Here is a 22274-nt window from a genome sequence, read left to right on the forward strand (position 1 = left end):
GGAATTTTGAATCCTCAGACTTTTCCAAGAGTTTGGGGGTATTTATGGAACTTGGAGTTTTGGAATGCAAGAATCTTCTCCCTTGGACCTTGCATTTTGCAAGCTATCCTAATTTGCTCAAATGAATTCTCTTTGTGGCCAACCCGTAAGATTATAAACCCCACCACTTTGAAAAACAGTGAAAAAAAGGACACACATGCTTTGTTCTCCACACTGACCCATGTTTTCTGGACTGTTGCAATAACGCATCTGTTTGCAATAGTCACATTCTGTTTTCTAGAAAAAACAGAATCAGTTTTCTATAGTTATTTGTCTAGTCCCAGCAACAATAACTCTGACTGTGATGCATTCCCACGTTGGACAATTAACTACTAGAAGGCCTCAGCAAGGAGCATTTCCCTCTGGCCTGAATGCCAGCCATGTTAAAAACATTAGACCTCTGGCATCCTCAACTATTTTCTCAGCACCAGTTTAAATCCAGTTAACTGGAACTTGAGGCCAAAAATAGAGCTACCTTATTTTGCATCCATACTGAATCCAATGAGATACATGGAGTAACGCATCATCAGCTATATGTTATATAAATGTGGGTCACTCTAAAATGTCAGTTTCAAGCACATCAAGTGTGCAATATTTAGTTAGCCTTTTGTCATCAGAACTCTGTCAAATGCTTCTCTTCTCAGTTTCTCAAGCACAATATGTTGTCATTGGGGAACAGTGATTTCCTGCCCAATTATTGAGTCAACTATCTATACTGGGTCTACAGGGGAAATGTAGCTACAGGTAGTCCTTGAGTTGCAAATGTAATGGAGCCTGCCCATTCCATTTGTAACTCGAGAATTCGTGGGCATAAATCTTGTACCTTGAATGAGATCACTTCCTGCTTTCACCCACGTATTTGCTAATTGAATGTGTGGGCGAATGCGTGGTTTTTAAGTGCACAGGAGGTATATCTCAGGATGGGGAAGGCCATGTGGGGCCTAGTGAAGGAACACTCCCCCAAGATACCTCCTGCTTCCCCCTCCCTCCCTGCCATGCCAGACTCACCTTGCAAAAATCCTCCCTTCCGTTGTTTCTGCTGCTTTGAGGGAGAGGAGAGTCGATGAAAACTCCTGGGTGCTGTAATATCGCACAAGTTCAGGCACCCATCCTCTTTTGCAGAAAATGGGTGCCTGAATTCTTGCGAGATCAAGGACCCCAGAAACTTTGATTTTCGGGGCGGAAAGTTTTGGGGATGCCTGTCTCCTGCTCCCACCCACCCCTAACTCCTTTCCACCACCGCTGTTTGAGCGCCTATGGAGCACTTTGAAAAGGAGCGAAGACAGAGCGTTTCAAAGTGCTCCATAGGTGCTCAAACACTTTTCAGCCAGACGGAGACCTTGGGGAGACTGGAAGCCCCATCTGGCTGCAAATGGGGATCTATGAAACAATCCATTTCAAAATGACCCATTTCCAGCCAGACTCAACTTCCAGCTTCCCCAAGGTCTCCGTCTGGGTAAAAATGGTTTGAGTGCCTATGAAGCGCTTTGAAACAGAGTGAAACGGAGCATTTGAAAGTGCTCCATAGGTGCTCAAACACTTTTTAGCAGGACAGAGACCTTGGGAAGGCTGGAAGCTCCATCTGGCTGCAAATGGAGTGTTGCTCATAAACACTAGAGCAGGGGTGTCAAACTGCCAGCCCACGGGCCAGACACATCATCGGGAAGCCATACCCACCCCATTGCCGGCAATGACAAAAAAGCTCCAATATGTTGCGCGACATCACATGATGTCACAAGTTTGACATGTCTGCACTAAAGGGTGCTTATCACATAACTTCGAATAAGTGCTAAGTGAACGCTCATAACTCAGGGATTACCTATATAGAAATCTGATGAATCCCTATTAAACAAGATCTGTTGTGCTATTAAAGATCCTGATGCCTCCACCACTCTCTGCAGGTTCTCCCCATGAATATCTATATTTTAACTTAATTCTTTGGGGGCAGTATGCTCATTTATCATATTCATTCACTTTTGTACCTGCAGTGAAATTTAGAGGATCAAAAGATGAAGCATCACAATATTGTAATGCAAGCCCCACCCCTTTTCTTTATGCACTATGAAGTGAGATACATATATATTTTATTTTATTTTATTTTATTTTTATTTTAATTCCATTTATATCCCACCCTTCTCCAAAGACTCAGGGCGGCTTACAAGCTTAGCAGTAGCCTTCATTCTATGTATATGCCTGCTTATTAGGGCTTTCACACACCCCCAAGCGGCATTATTACAAAGTCAGCTTAATTGCCCCCAACAATCTGGGTCCTCATTTTACCTACCTCGGAAGGATGGAAGGCTGAGTCAACCTTGAGCCTGGTGGGATGCGAACCTGCACTAATTGCAGGCAGCTGGTGTTACTTAAGGAGGCATTAGCCCACTGCTCCACCAAGGCAGATCTATATATATATAAAGGGAAGTCCTTGTATTGTGACAATGTGCCATAACAGCCACAAAGGCTATATAAGTTTGTCAGACTTATATATCCTATTGCTCCTCCAAAAGATCAAAAACCATACCTAGCACTTCCACCTCCAGATTCTTCCACAAGTTAGATTGGACTGGGAGAGGTGAGCTAGGGGTAAGTTCACCCTTACTCAGTGAAATTTCTTTTCATGTCTTAAATGCTACACCAGTGCTGTTCATATAGACTCTTGCCAAGCACAGTAGATACTGTATGTAAAACCTCAGACAACAGCTGCTTCTAATAGTCATAAATATAAATAGGAATATTTATGACCATTAGACAGACATGGTCATTATCCATTCTCATTCCACGTCCATTCTACGTCTTCCCTAGACCAAGGATTCTGGCACAATTTTAAAACAGAAAGTGTAACATATGGAAGGCTGTACAGATTTGTGATTTTCCGACTGATAGGGACAAATGTGTGGCTCATAGCATTTTGCATTGCCAGCACAATGTTCAAACAATCTGTCCCGCCAAATATGATGATGAGATGATTCACAGGTTGGTCCATCACCCAATGGTTTTATTATGAGTTGTTCATTTTACATTGTAAATGTTTATAGCCAGTTTTATTTTTTAATCTCTATATTGCACATGATTTGCTAATTTGCAACTTCACATTTGTTTCAAAGCTGTTGCATAATAAGCAATGGTCACAAGCAATTACATGACACTGAACAATTATGAATATTGGATACTTACCACCTCCATTCTTGTAGCAGAGATAAGGAAATCGCCAAACGTTTCCCAGACCGATGATCTCTCCAGCCACAGAAAGCACATACTCTAATTTGTTGGTCCACTGGCCTCTTTCTTCCAGCTCCTCCTCCTCCTTCCTTGGTTTTGCCTTAGTCTCTGGCACAATTACATCCCCATTGAGCTCCACATCCCAAGACTTTTTGTTCCCCATGGCCCTGGAAGTTTAGGAAAGAACGAGAGAAAGGAAGTTCACAACTTGAGACAAGATGTTGGCATCGTATGATGCTTGTTCAGCATCGTGAGCAGGGCTCCTGGAGTGCTGAAAGCGACCAAAAAGAAAAGCCATGGAAGTGAACAGGGATGGTACAAAGCACTGTGCTGCATGCAGTAGACTAGCAAATGATACCTCCCTTTCCTTCCATCAAAATTCTGGTCTCCGGGCCTTCAATTTATTTCATTAACCCCCAAGTGGATCCTTTAATTCTTGATTAAGAAAAAATCCCACAAACTCCTCTTTCTGAGAATAAAAATATAACACTAACAAATTAGACAACTGCCTTTATACATCAGCCAAAAAGCAATTGCTTAAAGCATCTGCTTATTTGGTCGTGCAACTTTCTTTGGCTTGGTCTTATATTGCAGTTCAGTTCCCATAATCCCCCAGCCAGCATGGCTTTCTAGCTAGAGAACCTGAGAGTAGAAATTGTCTTTGAAAATGATTCTGAAGCTACGGCATGTACAAAGCTCTAGTGCTGCAAAATAAAGGGCCTTCTTTCAAATCAATTGGCCCAGAACCAGAAAAAGATAAGTAAGCTCTCAGAATGAGCCAAAATCTAATATCTAAAACATGTCCAAAGTTGATTTTTTTAACTGATGCAAAATCTTCACATAGAAGGGTATAACAGTAGAGGCAAAATGGAATCCATTTGGTAAAGCTTAGTATGAGTCAGATTCTTAAATCTCCACAATACTGGCATCAGAAAAAAAAGGTTTGCTAGATCTAGATTCAGTTATATTCCCTAACTGTGAGTGTTATAAAGGCAGATTTAAGCCCTATATAACATAAAATGAGACTTGCAGAACACATCCAAGTCATATATCCATATAATTATAGTACGAACAGTGGGGATGTGCATGCATGCATGAATGTGCATGTGTGTGCAGGCATGTGTGGTGTGAAAGAGAAAAAGGCAGAGATGGGGGGGGGATTCAATAGCATCTCTGAAGTCTATATTTCCAGCATGACAAGCAAGAGAACATCAATAGACAAGAGAATATTTCCTTTATTGTGTATCAAACTCTTTGTCATGTCACCTGACTTTAGTCACATCATCTGGTCTAATTAAAACAAATTAAAATCAACATAAATCCACATCTTCCAATATCCAGCTTCATCAGTTTGCTGAGAAAATGATAAAGGCTACAACCCCACGCCTGTTTGGAAATAATCCATCCAGGTAGAGAAAGATGAGCTGAGGTAGAAGATAGTGTCCTTTGGACTGGGATAGCAAGAAAGGATGATAGGTACCAGCCTTCATAAGTGGATATGTTCCAAACTACCCTGTTTTCCAAATTACAGGAAAGAAACCAATGAAAATCTAGGCCTTATATTTCTAGGCATAGAAAACTGACACATTCCATTTTCTAGGAGGCTAGACCAGGGGTAGGCAACCTCGGCTCTTTTATGACTCATGGACTTCAACTCCCAGAATTTTGGGAGTTGAAGTCCATGAGTCATAAAAGAGCCGAGGTTGCCTACCCCTGGGCTAGACTGATTGATAATAGATTGATTCTATAATATGCATTTATACCGTATTTCACTAGAAGGAGAGTTAGTAATATGGCTGCATGGTGCCAGAGCATCCATTCCTCCTCCAAATTCCTGGATGTTCGTCTGTTAAGCCTGGCCCTGTTTAATCTGTGTTTGGTTTGTTATCAACCAGATGAAGAATGCTTGGGTGTCTTTAAAACATGGGTTGCTAGATAGCACAGTTCTCCAGTTTTGCTAAGTTTGTTTGCAAAACCTATCAAATAGCTTAGGTTTCAGAAAGGGCTTTTGTGTAAAATCTTCTGGTAATGCACTGGCCTGGGTGGATTGGGACTGGCTAAGCTAAGTGGTCTGGTACAGAGTCATGAGCAAATATAGTTTCCTTAGTTGAATCTATTGAAAATCCAATGCTTTAAACAAACTGTTGAAAATACATACAAACACACACACACACACAAAACACAATTTGCAAAAAAAAACATTGAGACAGGATCTGACAAATAGCAGCTTCTGAAGCTATGGGCTTCACATATATATATTCATACACACAATTCTATTTTATTCCACTGATTTATCGGCAGGAAGGACAAGGGAGACGCGTCTTCCTAGAAACAGGTTTATTAGTCAGCCCGGACGCCGGGAACAGAGAATAACATGCTTATATAGGCGGCCGTCGATCAGGGCCAGCAAATCACCTGGGCGCAATTTCCCTCCAAGAATAGGGGGCCAATCAGACAGCTGTAGGGCAGAATTCACCCCCAGCGACAGCGCTTAGTAGGTGTCTAGGCAGGGAATCCTGTCAGCTGGTTTTGGCGGGCGGCCGGCGTTTGACAGCTCGTCGCCGCGACTGCGCATGCGCCAATTTTGACAGCTTGCGGCGGCCGCCGGGGTTGCCGCGAGTTTGACAGTTGAGACGTGAGTGCGCATGCGTTAGTTTTGACAGCTTGCGGCTGCCGTTGTGGGGAAGCCGCGATTTTGACAGCTTGCGGCTGTGTGCTCATGCGCGCCGTTTGACAGCTGTCAAACGGCCGCGTGTGTAGCGCATGTGTCAGATTTGACAGCTGTCAGTGCGGCCGCGTAAATGCGGCCTGTGACAGCTGTCATTATGGTTTGCAGAACATTGCACCCCTTTCCCCCCCCCTTGAACTGAACAAGGTAAATCAATTTTAACTTTTAACAGTGTTAGAACTTGTAGGCGCGTTCCCGGCCCATTCGAAGTCCAGTAAATACGCTGGCGGTCTTTTCTGTCGCGTGGATCTGCGAGGCGAAGGTTTCTCTGTTGTTGCGGGGGCTTCCTCGGGAGGAAGGTCGGCTGGAGCGGGAACGTTCTCTGGGTGAACGGTGCTGGGGGGTGCAGGATCTTCTGCCGCTGTTTCTGGTGTGGGGGGGTTTGGGTGTGACCTGGGCCGGAGTTGGTCGGCATGTCTCCGAAGTGTGAGTCCCGAGCCAGCATTGATGGTGTATGACAAGGGACCGGTTTGATCGAGAACCACCCCCTGGGTCCATTTATCCCTTCCCCCATAATTTCGGGCCCATACATTTTGTCCCTTAGAGAATGTTTTGTGTGGCAATTTGTTGGGTTTTTCGGCCGCTGGCCTGTCTGGGTGCAGTCTGTCAAGTCGAGTGACAAGTCGGCGACCCCATCTTAGTTCTGCTGGGGATTTACCGGTGGTGGATACAGGGGTGGAGTGGTGGGCGAGGAGGAAGCGGGCGAGTCGACGGTGCCAGTTTCCGACGATCATTCTGCGCAGAGAGTCTTTGGTGGTTTTTACCATGACCTCTGCGAGGCCATTACTGGACGGGTGGAACGGAGCCGATGTTGCGTGTCTAATACAGTTCCTCCTCGTGAAGATCTGGAAATCACGGGAGGTAAATTGAGGTCCGTTGTCAGTGATTATGACATCTGGTAAACCGTGGGTTGCAAAAACTCCCCTTAAGGCTTGAATAGTGGCCTCTGATGTGGTGCTTGAAACCGGGAGAACCTCCAGCCATTTAGAGTAACTATCTACAATAATTAAAAATGTTTGTCCCTGGAATGGTCCTGCGTAATCGAGGTGGATACGGGACCAAGGGTTGGAAGTGGTTTCCCATTTGTGGACTGGTGCGTGTGGAGGGGAGGGTCTGGTTTGCTGGCAGAGATAGCAGCCGGCTACATGCTGCTCGATGTCCCTGTCTAAGGAAGGCCACCAAATGTAGCTGCGAGCCAGAGCCTTCATTTTTGAAATGCCAGGGTGGCCCTCATGAAGAGTTTGGAGAACTCTTGCTCTGTGGCAAGAGGGGATTATTACTCTGCAGCCCCAAAGAATGCAGCCTAAGTGAGTTGACAGCTCTTGTCTCTTTGCAAAATAGGGTTGAATGGATGGAGAGGGGCAGGTTGATTGCCAACCCGATGTGACCCATGAGAGTACCCTGCTGAGGGTGGGGTCTCTGGCTGTGGCGGTTGCAATGTCCTTGGCTGTTACTGGGCATTCTGTTAGTTCTTGGATGGCCAGGACCTGGCCGGCTGGGGCTGGGTCGGGGTCTATGTGGGGCAGTGGGAGCCTGCTAAGGCCGTCTGCGTGGGACATTTCCTTTCCGGGCTTGTAATTTAACTGATAGGAGTAAGCAGAGAGGAATGTCGTCCAGCGAAGCATTCGCGGGGATAGAATTTGCGGGGTCTGACGGTCCCATGTGAAAATGCCTAGGAGGGGTTTGTGATCTGTATAGATTGTAAATGGTCTGCCGTAGAGGTAATCGTGGAATTTTCTAATTCCAGCTACGATAGCCAGGGCTTCCTTATCAATTTGCGCGTAATTGCGCTCGGCCTTTGAAAGTGTCCTTGAATAGTAAGCGATTGGGGCTTGCGTGCCATCGTTAAGGGAATGGCTGAGAACTGCCCCGATGCCATAAGGTGAAGCATCGCAGGCGATGCATAGGGGTTTGGTCTCGTTGTAGTGCGATATGGTTGTATCGCTGGAAAGTATTTGTTTCAGTTGTTTGAAACTGTCATTGTGAAGTGGGGTCCACTTCCAGGGGGCCCCCTTGTCCAGAAGCCTATGCAGGGGTTCTGCTATAGTGGCTTTTGCTGGTAGAAATGAATGGTAGAAATTTAGGAGCCCTAGGAATGCCTGGAGCTCCGTTTTATTTTTGGGGGGGGGGTGCGGCTTGTATTGCCTGGATTTTTGCGTTGGTGGGGTGAATGCCTTTGCTGTCTATTTTGTACCCCAGGAATTCTGCGGAGGGTACTCCGATTGAGCACTTCTCCCGTTTTAATTTTAAGCCAGCTGCGCGGAATCTCGAGAGGACTTCGTGCAGCCTGGTTGCTAGGGACTGGGTGGAATCGCCCGCGATGAGGACGTCATCAAAATACGGGCAGACTCCGGGGATGCCTTTGAGGGTGCGCTCCATGACTTCCTGGAATATTCCAGGTGCCACTGAGATGCCAAATTGGAGGCGGTTCACTTTGAACGCCCCTCTGTGCGTCACTATGGTTTGGGCTTCTGCAGTTTCCCTGGTTACTGGGAGTTGCAGGAAGGCATGTGCCAAATCTAGTTTGGCGAAAATGGAGCCGGACCCTATTTCTGTTAGAACGTCTCTTACTGACGGGACTGGGTACGCATGCGGGTTAAGTGCGCGGTTGAGGGTTGCCTTATAGTCTGCGCAGATTCTGACGTCACCATTGGGTTTGACAAGTGTCACTATGGGGGTTTCCCAAGTTCCGCTGTCCGTTGGTTCTAGGACTCCTAGCTTGAGCAACCGGTCTAATTCCTTGTCTATTTTCGGTTTTAGGGCGAAAGGAACTTTCCTGGCTTTTATTCTAATTGGTACGACCTCTGGTTTAAACTTGAGGTCGATGGGGGGGCCATTATATTTGCCCAGTGAGCCGTCGAAGACATCCGCAAATTTTTTGCAGATGTTATCCAAAGAGTCGGTTTGGATGCGGTTTGTTCCTTCGAGGCGGATGCCTAATGCCTCAAACCAATCTAATCCTATCAGACTAGTTCTTGGTTGCTTGGTTATTTGGGCTGTTAAATGGCCAGAGAATTTTTTAAAATCTACTTTTAGGACGGCTTGTCCCTTTAAATCTATTTGCGCCCCTTGAAAATCTGCCAGCAAGACCCTGGAGGGTTGGATAGGGATGCGGTGATTTGTTTTGGTGGCTATCTTTTGGAGGGTGTCTCCTGACAGGATTGACACGGAGGATCCAGAGTCGACCTCCATTTCGCAGGGGATTCCCTGTATTTTGACCCACGTCCTAACTTTGGCTCTGGGGATGTTGTTAGCGGGGGTTTTAGTTAAGGAACATATGGACCCTATAACTCTTGGTTGAGGGCGGGGTGGGACTGTCCTACCTGCGGGGACCTCGTCAAGGTCGTGGAGGGTCTCCCGGTTTAGGCTGCGACATGCTGATCGGATGTGGCCGGTCTTGCCACAGCCGTGGCACTTCGCGTTCCTAAACCTGCAGGTGGCTCGGGCATGGCTTCCGCCGCAACTGGCACACTTTGCCCTGGCGTTGGTCTGCGGCTTCTTCGAGTTGGGGCCCGATTGTCGGTCTCGGTTGCGGCTTCTTTCCCGGCCGGCGGTCATCCGGTTGAAGCGGGAGAGAATTGCGTCGACCCCGGATTCGGGCTCCGGCGGCCCCTGGTCGAGTTCTCTGGCCTGATGGACAGAGTTGCCCGGGTTTTCGCCAAAGGACTCGACCTCTTCGCGGTGGCTATCTTCGTATGCCATTATTTCTAGCGTGAGCTCTGCGAGGTCCATTGTGGGCTTTGCCACAAGTTTCCTCTGCAGGCGCGGGTTCTGGAGACCGGCGATGACTTGATCGCGGATCCGGTCCTCCAGGTCGGGGAAATGGCATTTGCGGGCGGCGTGCCTGACGGTCGCGATGAACGCGGTGGTGGTCTCCCCTGGCTGCTGCTTCCGACGGGCAAACGAGAGCCGCCAGTACAGTTCGGACCGCCTTGGCACGAAGTGTTTGCTGAGGCGGTCCGTGAGCTCGGCAAACGGAATGGTGGTGACCGGGTCCGGGCTGCAGAGGCCAACGGCGATGTCGTACACCGCTGGCCCGCTCAGGCATAGGAGCGCGGCGGCCTTGTGGCGATCCTCCGTGATCTTATTTACGAGGAGGTACCCCTCGACCTGGCCCAAATGCGACTCCCATCCTTCGGGGTGCCGGACGTCGAACTCCCTTATGTGTCCTAGGGCTGCCATACTGGGTCCGCGGTACTCGGGCACCTGGTAGGTTGACTTGTCCGGTCGGTGACTTAGCGAGTGACTTCAGCGGTTGACCGGACAGCAACACTCCTGGCCCGTGACTTCAGCTAGTACCGGGATCCCACCTTCGTCGCCAGGTGATTTATCGGCAGGAAGGACAAGGGAGACGCGTCTTCCTAGAAACAGGTTTATTAGTCAGCCCCGGACGCCGGGAACAGAGAATAACATGCTTATATAGGCGGCCGTCGATCAGGGCCAGCAAATCACCTGGGCGCAATTTCCCTCCAAGAATAGGGGGCCAATCAGACAGCTGTAGGGCAGAATTCACCCCCAGCGACAGCGCTTAGTAGGTGTCTAGGCAGGGAATCCTGTCAGCTGGTTTTGGCGGGCGGCCGGCGTTTGACAGCTCGTCGCCGCGACTGCGCATGCGCCAATTTTGACAGCTTGCGGCGGCCGCCGGGGTTGCCGCGAGTTTGACAGTTGAGACGTGAGTGCGCATGCGTTAGTTTTGACAGCTTGCGGCTGCCGTTGTGGGGAAGCCGCGATTTTGACAGCTTGCGGCTGTGTGCTCATGCGCGCCGTTTGACAGCTGTCAAACGGCCGCGTGTGTAGCGCATGTGTCAGATTTGACAGCTGTCAGTGCGGCCGCGTAAATGCGGCCTGTGACAGCTGTCATTATGGTTTGCAGAACATTGCACCCCTTTCCCCCCCCCCCTTGAACTGAACAAGGTAAATCAATTTTAACTTTTAACAGTGTTAGAACTTGTAGGCGCGTTCCTTGCATCCACTAAGTTTATATTAATAAGGCAATATATTTTTCAGTTGGAATACCTTTTAAAATGTACCTTCCATTTTAATTACTGGAGGAAACATGAACTATACATCAAGCAAATAAATAAAATGCTGTTGTACAGTACTTTCCTTAAGGTGCAACATTTTAAATAAATGTCTTTGGAATCCTTTTTAAAAGAAAACTCCCTATTTCATATTTGTATATATTACTAAAATGTATTTTAAAATATACTTTATGCAGGCTTTTTAAGTATACTCTAAGGGCTTTTTTAAAAAAACAATATCTTTTGGTATACAACTTACATAAGCAAATGTGCATGTGTGTGTATGATTTGAATTAATTACTTGGAAAAGACTTAATTCACTTTTGTCCTCAGTTCCTTGGCAATGAAAGTCTGTTTTGAAATTCTAGCAAATCCATTCCCATAGAAGTCCCTGGAAGACTTTTTTTTTTTGCGATCCATTCCATTGACATTTTCTGTCTATACTGCAAACATATAGACAGATGTGACGAGTATGTTTGGAGATGTGTGTGTCTTTTTTTTCTGTTGATTTTTGCTTAAAAAATAAGCTGGTGGGAATTCTTGAAATTTTGATTTAGCAGCAAGGAAAGTGAAGTCAAATGTTCACAATGTGCTCAATGCTGAGATGGGCATAAATGATTACACAGAAATCCCATGGATGGTCCATTCAAGAAAATTTGAACAGTTGTCATTAGTTAATGATACATGGACAGATACGAGAGTCAACATGATAAGGCATCAACCCTATTACAGTTTATCATAAATGATATCCAGACAAGCTAATAGCTGCTTGGATTCCTCTGGAAGCCAGTTAGCCAATGTTCAGATCAGGACTGCCAGTCCTGGCTCTGGTACAACTCCAGTAATAAAGTCCAAGTCTGAGGAAAATACAGCAGAAAGCTAGAGGATTGTAGCAACTTAGCTTTTCATTTTCAATGTGTCTGTAAGAATTTACATAGATTAAAATGATTTCCATTTATTTATTTATAAATGTTCATGCCGCCCATCTCCCCTACATCGTGACTCTGGGCGGATTACAGGTTATAAAACAAATTAAAACAATTAAAAGATTAAAACAACATAAAAGTTAAAATATTATAAAGAACTATGCTAAAACTGAAGTCTTCTTACCCCGTCAGCCATCTCCAGCAGTGAGCACCCTCCTGGGGGGGGGGGCAGGCCAGCTGCCAAAGCCAGGTTTTGATTCCCTTCCAGAAGATCAAAAGGGAGGGGAAAGTTCTCACCTCCAGTGGAAGTGTGTGGGGATGGGGAGGGGGCCACAGCAGACAAGGCTTTTCTCCTTAACCCTACCTACTTCAAACCCTTAGCAGATGGGATCTGTAGCAGGCCTCTTCCATTGGCACAAGTGGGATAGGCCTGCCCCATGAGGGAGAGACAGCTGTTCAGATACCCTGGACCCATGCCACGTAGGTCTTGGGGTTATTTAAAGTATTTACACAATTATTTAAGCTGTTGCAAATTTACAAGCACATTTTGTCCATAGTCACTCGTGCCTTTGTCACCTTCTGTTTGGATTTGTATGGGGTGTCCGTGAACATCCAGATGCTGCAACTGTTCCAGAACACAGCAGCAGGTGCAGCTTTGAGTGCTCTGAAGTTCATCCAAGTAACACCACCGCTGCATAAGATGCACTAGCTCCCAGTTGCTTTCTGGATGCAATGCAAAGATCCAGTTATCATTCTTTACAGCCCTATATGGCACAGAGCCAGATTATTTGTGGAACAGCCTCTCCCTGAGGGTATCAGCCCATCCTTTTAGTTTAGGATGGATGCGCTCCAAGTCCCCTCCCTTAAATGTTGCCAGCTGATGGGATCTCAGAAGCTTGCCTTCTTGGTGGCTGTGCCAATCCTTTGGAACATCCTCCTATCTCAGACATGTCAAACACAAGGCCCGGGGACCACATGCGGCCCGTGAAGTGGTTTCATGCGGCCCGCAAAGCCATCCTGGAAGCAGTGAGGGAATGGCTCCCACTGCCTTGGCCCTGGCCCAGAGACCCTCAGATCTGTCTCACTCCTGCCCAGGCCCCCATAGGCACCCTTGATGCAAACGATGTAGAGTTGGCCACGCCCACCCAGTAGGCCATACGCACTCTAGCCATGCCCACCCAGTAGGCCACGCCCACCCAGGCCATACCCACCCGGCCCCCTGAGGGCAACCGCAATGCTGATGCGGCCCTCAATGAAATTGAGTTTGACACCCCTGTCCTATCTGGAATCCAGGAATCCCCACCTTTTAGCCTTCTGGAGGCTAAAGCATTGGTCTAGGATGGGGGTTGAGCTGCAAGGGTGTTTGGTCTGGCAACTCAGGAGAAGGGTGCTTTTGCTTTTAACTATGTTTTTATGGATTGTAGTGAGCTATCTACAGTCATAGGAGACAGGTAGCCATATGTCCAATAAATATATAAACCTGCAGCAATAAAGTATGCAGAAGCTTATCATGTAGACATCTGCATATAAACGCATGGGGATGAGAAACTTATGGGAAAAGATACCTGCCAGATGAAATCTTCAGTTAAACCGTGACTTAATCACAGACAGTTCCATTGAATTATTTTTGAATAGGTATGTATAGGACTTCACATTTAAGAACCTGACACCATAATTCTCTAATGGGTTGGTTCAGTGTTTCTCAACCCCAGAACTTTATGTAGACTTCAACTTCCAGAATTCCCTAGCCAGGATGGGGAAGATCTTAAAGTGGCTGAAATTGAAAAACATTGGACGAGGTTATTCTGACAAGCATATATTCAGCATTCAAATTATTCCAGCAAGAACAAAGATCCTGCATAATATACCTTTTTAAAGATAAGTCAAGGGCTGGCATTTGTAATAGTGTAATTAGCCCGATGCTGAAAGATTTATAACACATGTCTCTGTATGTCTGCTCGAATCCAACAAATAAGCACATTTAGATTTCTAAATGACAAATCCAGGTGGATCCAAAACATATAAGCTAACTTGTTGCAGGATAACATTGCTCCAGCAGCATAAAAAGAATTCAGTTCAAAGGGTATATTTGGTTATTCTTAATCCTGGGTCATACAGTCCAGAATCTGAAATGTTAAACTGGATTCCCTTGAAAGCAGAACCAATGGGAAGGGGACTGTAAGTTCCCCCATGTACGCCTGCCATATGTTATTCATCATCTGTATAAACCGAAAACTCACATGATCCATGCCTTCTAAATACAGACTCTGTCCCCAGAGTCTTCCAGATGTTGGTTGTGCTTGCTGGGAAATATGGCAATTATAATCTAATGCATCTGGAAGACTCTACGTAGATTCAGGACACTTATGCACAGATTTAAAAGTAATTACTCTTCAGAGTTGTCATTTTGCTAACTTTTGCAATGCAGTTCTGCATCACGCCCCTCCCCCAAGCAAGTAACAAAAATATTTTTCAAAGTATGTTTTGCAATATTTACACATGCCACCATCTCAATATATTATTTTTAGAAATACTCATTTTGGAGAAAAAAATACACACCTATATACACACACAAATATATGGAATGATCAATCATCTCTGTTATTTAAAAGAATCCCACATTCAAAAAAAAATCAGAAGTAATCCACTAGACCAGGGGTCGGCAACCTCAGCTCTTTTATGACTCGTGGACTTCAACTCCCAGAATTCCTGAGCCAGCATAGCTGGCTCAGGAATTCTGGGAGTTGAAGTCCACGAGTCATAAAAGAGCCGAGGTTGCCGACCCCTGCACTAGACCATGTTGAGTAATCTACCTTCATTTGACCTCCCCTAGACCCTAAATATAAGAATTTCTTCTTATATCCTTCAGATATGTGCAGTAATAACAGGCAGTACTTCCCATCACATGAGAGCAATGCAGCTTTTAAAAGTCAGAGAAGCTGGTATCAAACTGGACATCTGATTCAATCTTTCCATTCTAAATGGGCCCTTTTGGACATGCGGCCAGTCAGAGCCAACTAGAGCTAGCCCAACCACTAGACAAGAGAAACAGCTGCTTCAGGAACAGCATTAGCAGCTTCCTGGCTATAATTCCTTGGTGGCCCAAGCCAGTCCTTCTCTTGAGGTACATGTACAGCTTGCCCTGCATCTCCTAAAGCTATGCCAGATAGAAAGTCGTCTCCCTTGGCCAATGCTAGAAAGTCAAGTAGACATCCCACAGACTTTGATGCATGAAATATGAGCTTTCCTTGCTTCCCCTAGCTCTGTTAAGTTCGGAAAATAATAGTCACCAGGTTTAGAATCCTGCTTTCCTGAGGTCCTCTTTGTCAAACATCTGTGGCAGGACACAGAGAAAGCCAACATGATTTCTCAGTCTAATACAAACCAGTTCCCAGCCCAGATCTCCAATCCCATATCTGTGTTTACCGTTGCTGCTTTATTTTGTCACCCTTGACTTTCTTGAGCATCACTTGCCGGCATCCCAGCCCATCTCTCCTTTCCAGAAGCAAGTCTCTTCCTACCTCGTTCTGCCGAATCCTTGCCACTGCTGGCAGTTTAGCATCTCCTACAATGCTGTTTGGCTGCAGGGCTGCAAAGCACCCATTGGTCTCTCCCACCCCAATTCCCATAACTCCAGGGTCTTGCCTCGTCTCTTTGGCTCCTGTCTCTTATAGTTTTGGTGGAAAGATAAGAGTCAGGAAAAAAGTTTCCTGGAAGCTACCCTCCGAGCCAGCTCATTTTCTTCAGCTGAAGCCCCTAACAAAACAAACCCAAGGGTAAATCCCCTTGAAGAGCTGGCTTTTCCACACTGAGTAAACTAATTATTGGAGAAGCAAAGATTCCCTTACGCTACTGCTGATGCTCCCTCGCGCGCCCAGATGGGTAAGTTCAGTCAGGTTACCAAACATGGAACAGGCAAACGGAAAAGTCACTCACCTCTCAACTTGTTCCACTAGAAATCAGCTGTGGAACAGGATGAAACATTAACAGGGAAGGCTCAGGGCCATGTGAAGAAAAAGGGTTGTTTGAGCAAACAGCGAGTCCGTTCCTCCCCCCCACCCCTTTCTCCTCTCCTCCTTTTCTTCCCCTCCTACAAGTGATTTCAAATAAATGATCACCCGAGGTCTAGGGTGGGTGGAGGTCTGGAAGAAAGCCTGTGTGTGCTTGTTGGGAGGTTTTGTTGCAAAGGAGGGAGGGAGGGAGGAGGGAAAGGAATCACCCGCAGCCGCTCCAATCTCATAATATTTCTCCCCTCTATGAAGTTATGCAAGAGGGTGGGTGGGGACGGGACCTGCAAAGAGGCAGGTTGGCTGGCAGACAAAAAACCAAGAATTAACTACTTAGTAGGGCATGGAGGCCAGAAGGAGAGCGGCGTTTTGCACATACAGCACTTGCAAGGGGGCTTCTTTGTCCAAGGCTGGGGTTCAAGATCACAAATCTCACAAAGAGAGCTCCGTGATATAAATGGGTCTTTTTCTCTATGTGTGCCTGGCCACCCCCCTCCCCCCCCGTTTTTTTGTTTTTTTTTTTGCATCTGGGACATTGCGTTAATAGATTTCATTTGTATTCCCTGCCTTGTTTCCTTCAAGAATTTCAGGCGGGGATATTAGCCCTACAATAGCCCTTTGAAGGAAACCCAGCCGAGGGCTATTGGCAGACTTTGTTCCCTGACAGTGGAGCTGAAGGGAGTTCTTTGAGTAAGCTTCACTGTGCTGTTTTCTGCTGCTGGGGTTGTTTTTTCTCCTGGCAGGCCAATGTTCAGAAAATGCTAGGCGAGAGGCACCAGGGGAGGGGTTCTAATATTTAAGAGAATAACTAGAGTTGGAAGGGACCTTAGAAGGTCTTCTAATCCAACCCCCAGCTCAAGCAGGAGATCCTATACCAGGGGTCTTCAAATCGGCCCTTTTATGACTTGTGGACTTCAACCCTCAGAATTCCTCAGCCAGCGTGCCTGGCTGAGGAATTCTGGGAATTGAAGTCCATGAGTCATAAAAGGGCCAAGTTCGAAGACTCTTGTCCTATACCAGGAGTAGGCAACCTCGGCTCTTTTATGACTCGTGGACTTCAACTCCCAGAATTTATTATTTTTTTTAATCCCATTTATATCCCGCCCTTCTCCGAAGACTCAGGGCGGCTTACAATCTAAAGCACAAATCAATGTGCTTAGCAATGCTACTCAGGAATTCTGGGAGCTGAGTTGAAGTCCATGAGTCATAAAAGAACCGAGGTTGCCTACCCCTGTCCTATACCATTTCAGACAAATGATTGTCCAATCTCTTCTTTAAAAACCTCCAGCGATGAAGTACCCACAACTTCTGGAGGCAAGTTGTTCCACAGATTAATTGCTCTAACTGTCAGGAAATTTCTTATTTCCAGGTCTGTCCTCTCTTTGATTAGTTTCTACCCATTGCTTCCTGCCCTGCCTTCAGGTTCTTTGGAGAATAGATTGAGTGCCTTCTTCTTTATGGCAGCCTCTTAGATATTGGAATGCTGCTATCATGTCACCCCTCATCTTTCTTTTCATGAAACTAAACCGGCTCAATTCCTGCAAGCGTTCTTCATGTTTAATTTGATGCAGAAAGCTAAATCCCACAAAGGTCACAGATAAGGAGCCCCTTACACAATGCTTTATAAATGTAGAGTGGACCACCTCAGTACTGTTGTCTCAAAGCCACTTCTCTCTACAGTGGTTGTTCTTTTCCCCATGCCCAGAAAGTCACACAGCTGGTGTTGGTGGAAGAGACATGTCAGAGTCTAAGAGGTGTGGAAGATACTCACTAATGACATCCAGTTCTCATGAGATATACCAGGAAAGAGCTTGCATGAAGTACACAAGGAGAAAAGTTGACATTTCATCCAATAAAGGTCCTTCACCCCTATGTCAAAGATATCATTAAAGTGAATAGTTTTTTAGCAGATATATCTACATTGTTAACTGAAAATAAGACAGGAAATTATGAATAAGACAATACCTCAAACTAAGTTTCAGAAATGTCTTTACCATCATTTCTTCCTCCTTTTTTTAAAAAAAAAAAATCAGATAGGAGGTAGGAAACTCGACTTAATCCCAGATATCTAAATTAATGGACTAGAAGACCTCCAAGGTCACTTCCAGCTTCTGCTCTGCTCTGCTCTGCTATATTCTATTCTATTCTATTCTATTCTATTCTATTCTATTCTATTCTATTCTATTCTATTCTATTCTATTCTATTCTATTCTATTCTATTCTATTCTATCCATCCCATCCCATTCTGCATTCTATTCTATTCCATTCCATTCTCTATTCCATTCTGCATCCTATCCTATCCTATCCTATCCTATCCTATCCTATCCTATCCTATCGCTTGTTCTCATACTCATACTTTTGCATGGACAACATCTGTGGTAAGATGAGTTGTGGCCGGAGAGGGAGAATCTTTTTAGTGTGACTTTCCATCTGCACAATTCTTTCTCTGGAGACCACTAAGGGTTTTAATTTTCCAAGGTTTTTAAATATAGTCTATTTTGTCCTGCAAGTTTGTGAACTATGGAAGGATGTCTCATGGGACCCAGACAGGGGTATGTGTGTGTATGTGTTGAATGTTTTTTCCCCCCAAAGTCAGAGAGAGGGTTTTTGGATCACCTATCCACTCACTGGTAAAATCATACTACAATACATTGAGGTATGTTATCAGTGTGTGTTTAATTTCTTTGTTAAAAGTTTATCTGAGAGGTGGCATATAAAAAAAATTAAAAACAAAAATTAAGCTCAAAAATTAAGCTCAAAAAGAAGGCTCAAGACTTTCTGAAGATTCAAATGTTCAAATGTTCATTAGATGTGGCTTTTCTAACATTGTTGCATTATTTAAAATAAAAGCTGGGAATGAACGAGCTTCTGAAATTTTCCCTTGAATGTGTAGGCAGGGAGATAGCTGGCCTTAAGGACTGAAATGATGCCTGTTGTAAATGAGGTTGAATTTCTGAAGAAAAATCATAGTGCTCTTCAATCTTCAACAATTCAAGTAGCAAGAAGCATATGTGCACAACTACATCTATTATACCAGCCTTAACTTTATTATATATGACATATATCAAGATTTTTATATGTCACGACTTCTGCAAAGTGCTTTAAAGTAGGCTAGTTTTCAAAACTGTCCAGAAAAAATTGGTGTAAAATAAGCAGGATCTTATTCATTGCAAAATACATGGATCACAATACATTTATCTTGAAAGATCTGCACTGGCTTCCATTTGCCTATCAGTACAAGTTAAATTGTGTGGGGGGGGAGTTGAAATCCTAAAGTTATATAGATGAGTAAGTGAGACCCTTTTGAAGATGCCTCAATTGCTAAACCTAATTTTTATAGTTATTTGGTGCAAGCTGGCTTGCGTGTTCATACAAATGCAAAAGCAGAGTATGGATTCAATAAACAAAAAAATGAATTGATAGTTTCATTGAATTACTCCAAGGAAAGGAAAAATTCTACAACAGGTTCTCAAGAGGAGGAGTCTCTCTTAGGTGTTATACAGCCCCATCTGTCCTTTTTTCTCAAGGAAGCCTGAGAGATGACAGAAAACTGAAGATGTCATATCACTTTTGTGCTGAGTCAAGCACATCAGAGCAAGACAGATAATGACAGCTGAGATATTGCACAACATATTTAAAAGATCTTTGTATCAAAAGGTCAAAATCCCCAAAGGCTGTATTTCTTTATCATGGGATATATTATGCTATATTAAAGGCTTGATAGAGCAATCTTAGTTGGGAAGTGGGCATAAACTGACATAGCAAACAATCCATTCTACCCAAGCCCTGCCTTTTAATGTTGGTCAGGGGTTATGGGAAGGGAGGGTTTTTCTGAAAGCAGCTCAAGGAAATATTTGCTATTTTGCCTTCCATTGCTATACCACTGCAGCCAGGACTACATCAAACATGCCAGATCCAGAATGCTCTGGATTTGAACCAAGGCCACTTGGAGCCATGGAACCATTTTTAATTTTATAGATACACCTGAATCAGCTTTAACGCTGGTGATAGAACCACATCAGCCAAGATATCCACCCCAAACACACTTTCCAGTAGGTTCAGCTATACTTTTATTTTCAAGGAAGCATGTATAAGGCTATATCACAAATGAGGGGTCCTTGCTGCTCTCTGAGTTTGCCTGTTTTCTTGCAGACACTAGGTAACATCATCAGTGCTAGTAGGGAATGGGGTTTGCTCTCGTTTTATATACTAGTGGCTTCTCTTGTCCCAAAGGTGCTTTTTCAAGAGGCAACTAGACTTTTTCAAGAGGCGACAGGTGACCTTGAGGACACAGATAAACCTCCAAGTGGCCTCAATGACTCTCTAAAAGAATGCAAGTGACCAGCTGTCTGCAAGGAATATAAATCCTTCCATTCCCCACCATCCAGTCAGAGCTGAAGAAGCATCTTGGATGAGAAGCGAAACATCTTCAAAGAAAAGAAAGTCCAGTTGTCTCTTGAAAAAGCACCTTTGGGAGAACTATGACCTGGATGACTGAGAATCTCCATAGACAAGTAGCTTCTCTTCTATCTATACCACAAATGCTAGATAGATAGATAGATAGATAGATAGATAGATAGATAGATAGATAGATAGATAGATAGATAGATAGATATAGAGATAGAGATAGAGATAGAGATAGAGATAGAGATAGAGATAGATAGATAGATAGATAGATAGATGATATATATAGATATAGATATAGATATAGATATAGATATAGATATAGATATTGACAAGCATTATGGCACAAGCCATGGTATTCCCTATTGAAATCTAAGTTGGACTTAGAAGAAGCAAGTTAGGAAGATTATTGACTGAGAGTACCATGGATAAGCAAGAAAATAAATGGTTTAATCAAACAAATCAAACCAAGAGTTTTCACTTGACACACAAATGACCACGCTCAAATTATCCTACTTTGGACAATTATGCAAAGACCCAGCTCTCTGGAGAAGGCTGTAATGTTGGGAAAGGTGGAAGGAACAAGAAGAGAACAGCCAGCAGGAATGTTATAGTGGTTATAATTACAGTGGTGATGAGGGGGAGGGTATTGGAATTGCTCAAGAACCAGGTTAGGGACAGATAATCACAGAGAAAATCTATCTATGGGGTCACTAAGAGTCAACAATGTCTTGAGTGCATACAGTCAATCAATCAGTCAATCAATCAAGGTACTTTTGTTAATCTCATGCTTTCCCATTTTGTTGGGATTGTAACTGAGCATTTGGAGCTGGAACTTCTTAGAATTGCCATCTTATATCGCTGCATGGTGCACAGTAGGGGAAAAACTGCTTTAAATCTTTTAAAACAGGGGTGTCAATCTCAATTTCATTGAGGGCCGCATCAGCATTGCAGTTGCCCTAAGGGGGCCGGGTGGGTATGGCCTGGGTGGGCGTGGCCTACTGGGTGGGTGTGGCTAGAGTGCATATGGCCTACTGGGTGGGCGTGGCCAGCTCTACATCATTCGCATCAAGGGTGCCTATGGGGGCCTGGGCAGGAGTGGGACAGATCTGAGGGTCTCTGGAAGAAGGAGGGTCTCTGGGCCAGGGCCAAGGCAGTGGGGGCCGTTCCCTCACTCTTTCCAGGATGGCTTCGCGGGCCACATGAAACCACTTCGCGGGCCGGATCCCGCCCCCGGGCCTTGTGTTTGACATGTCTGTTTTAAAATATAAGAGTAGAACTACTAAAGATGTAATTATAGAGTTTTCTAAGAAAACTCCAATCAATACTATGGGCAGTTAAGCATCAGTTCATATTAATTTGTTGTACCTTCTCAACCATTTCAATTTATCAATTTATGATGAAGTTGTTATGTGGTTGCATATTTATGAAACATCATTCTACAGTACCTATTATTGTTTAGTATCTATCTATGACCTGAGGTTTAATCAATCAATGCATTATTTTCATGGATTTGTAATTAGATTATAACTAGAGTTACAATCTATAAGAAGAAAACCTTTAAGTGAGTCTGGCATTGGGGTAAATCTTCAATATGTGTTGACTAATTCAAGCAGTTTCTTTAAATGATTTCTGAGACAGTACAAATCTATACATTATATCAAATTATGTACACATCTTAGATAATTTTTATTTCAAACTGCACAAATTTAACATGTGTTTATTCAATATGTTAACTGAATATTGGGCAGATGCAAATATTCTTAATTAAAAAACAGACCTCAAAGGGAATAAATATAATTAATTTGTTGGCCAACACAGGTTTTAATAATATACCATAAACAATGAAAAAGTGTTTGGGTTATAATGAAAACAAAGCACATACTCAATCAAACCTTCTAAATCCCATTAATCCCAATGGAAAAACAAG

At 44.5% G+C, this 22274-nt stretch overlaps 1 protein-coding gene across 1 annotated transcript in view; it reads right to left on the minus strand.

Annotated features, from left to right (window-relative positions):
• SLC6A12 (solute carrier family 6 member 12) overlaps window positions 1–3421 on the minus strand; it is a gene marked incomplete at its 5' end in the record, with an annotated part of 50970 nt that extends 47549 nt beyond the window's left edge. The window contains one exon of the mRNA XM_083365387.1: window positions 3214–3421. Coding sequence (XP_083221513.1) covers window positions 3214–3421 — 208 coding nt within the window. The remainder of the gene's footprint in view (window positions 1–3213) is intronic.
• Window positions 3422–22274: the final 18853 nt, after the last annotated feature.

The sequence above is a fragment of the Vipera ursinii genome (genome assembly GCF_947247035.1).
Source record: "Vipera ursinii genome assembly, chromosome: 6".
NCBI classification, from domain to species: Eukaryota; Metazoa; Chordata; class Lepidosauria; order Squamata; family Viperidae; genus Vipera; species Vipera ursinii.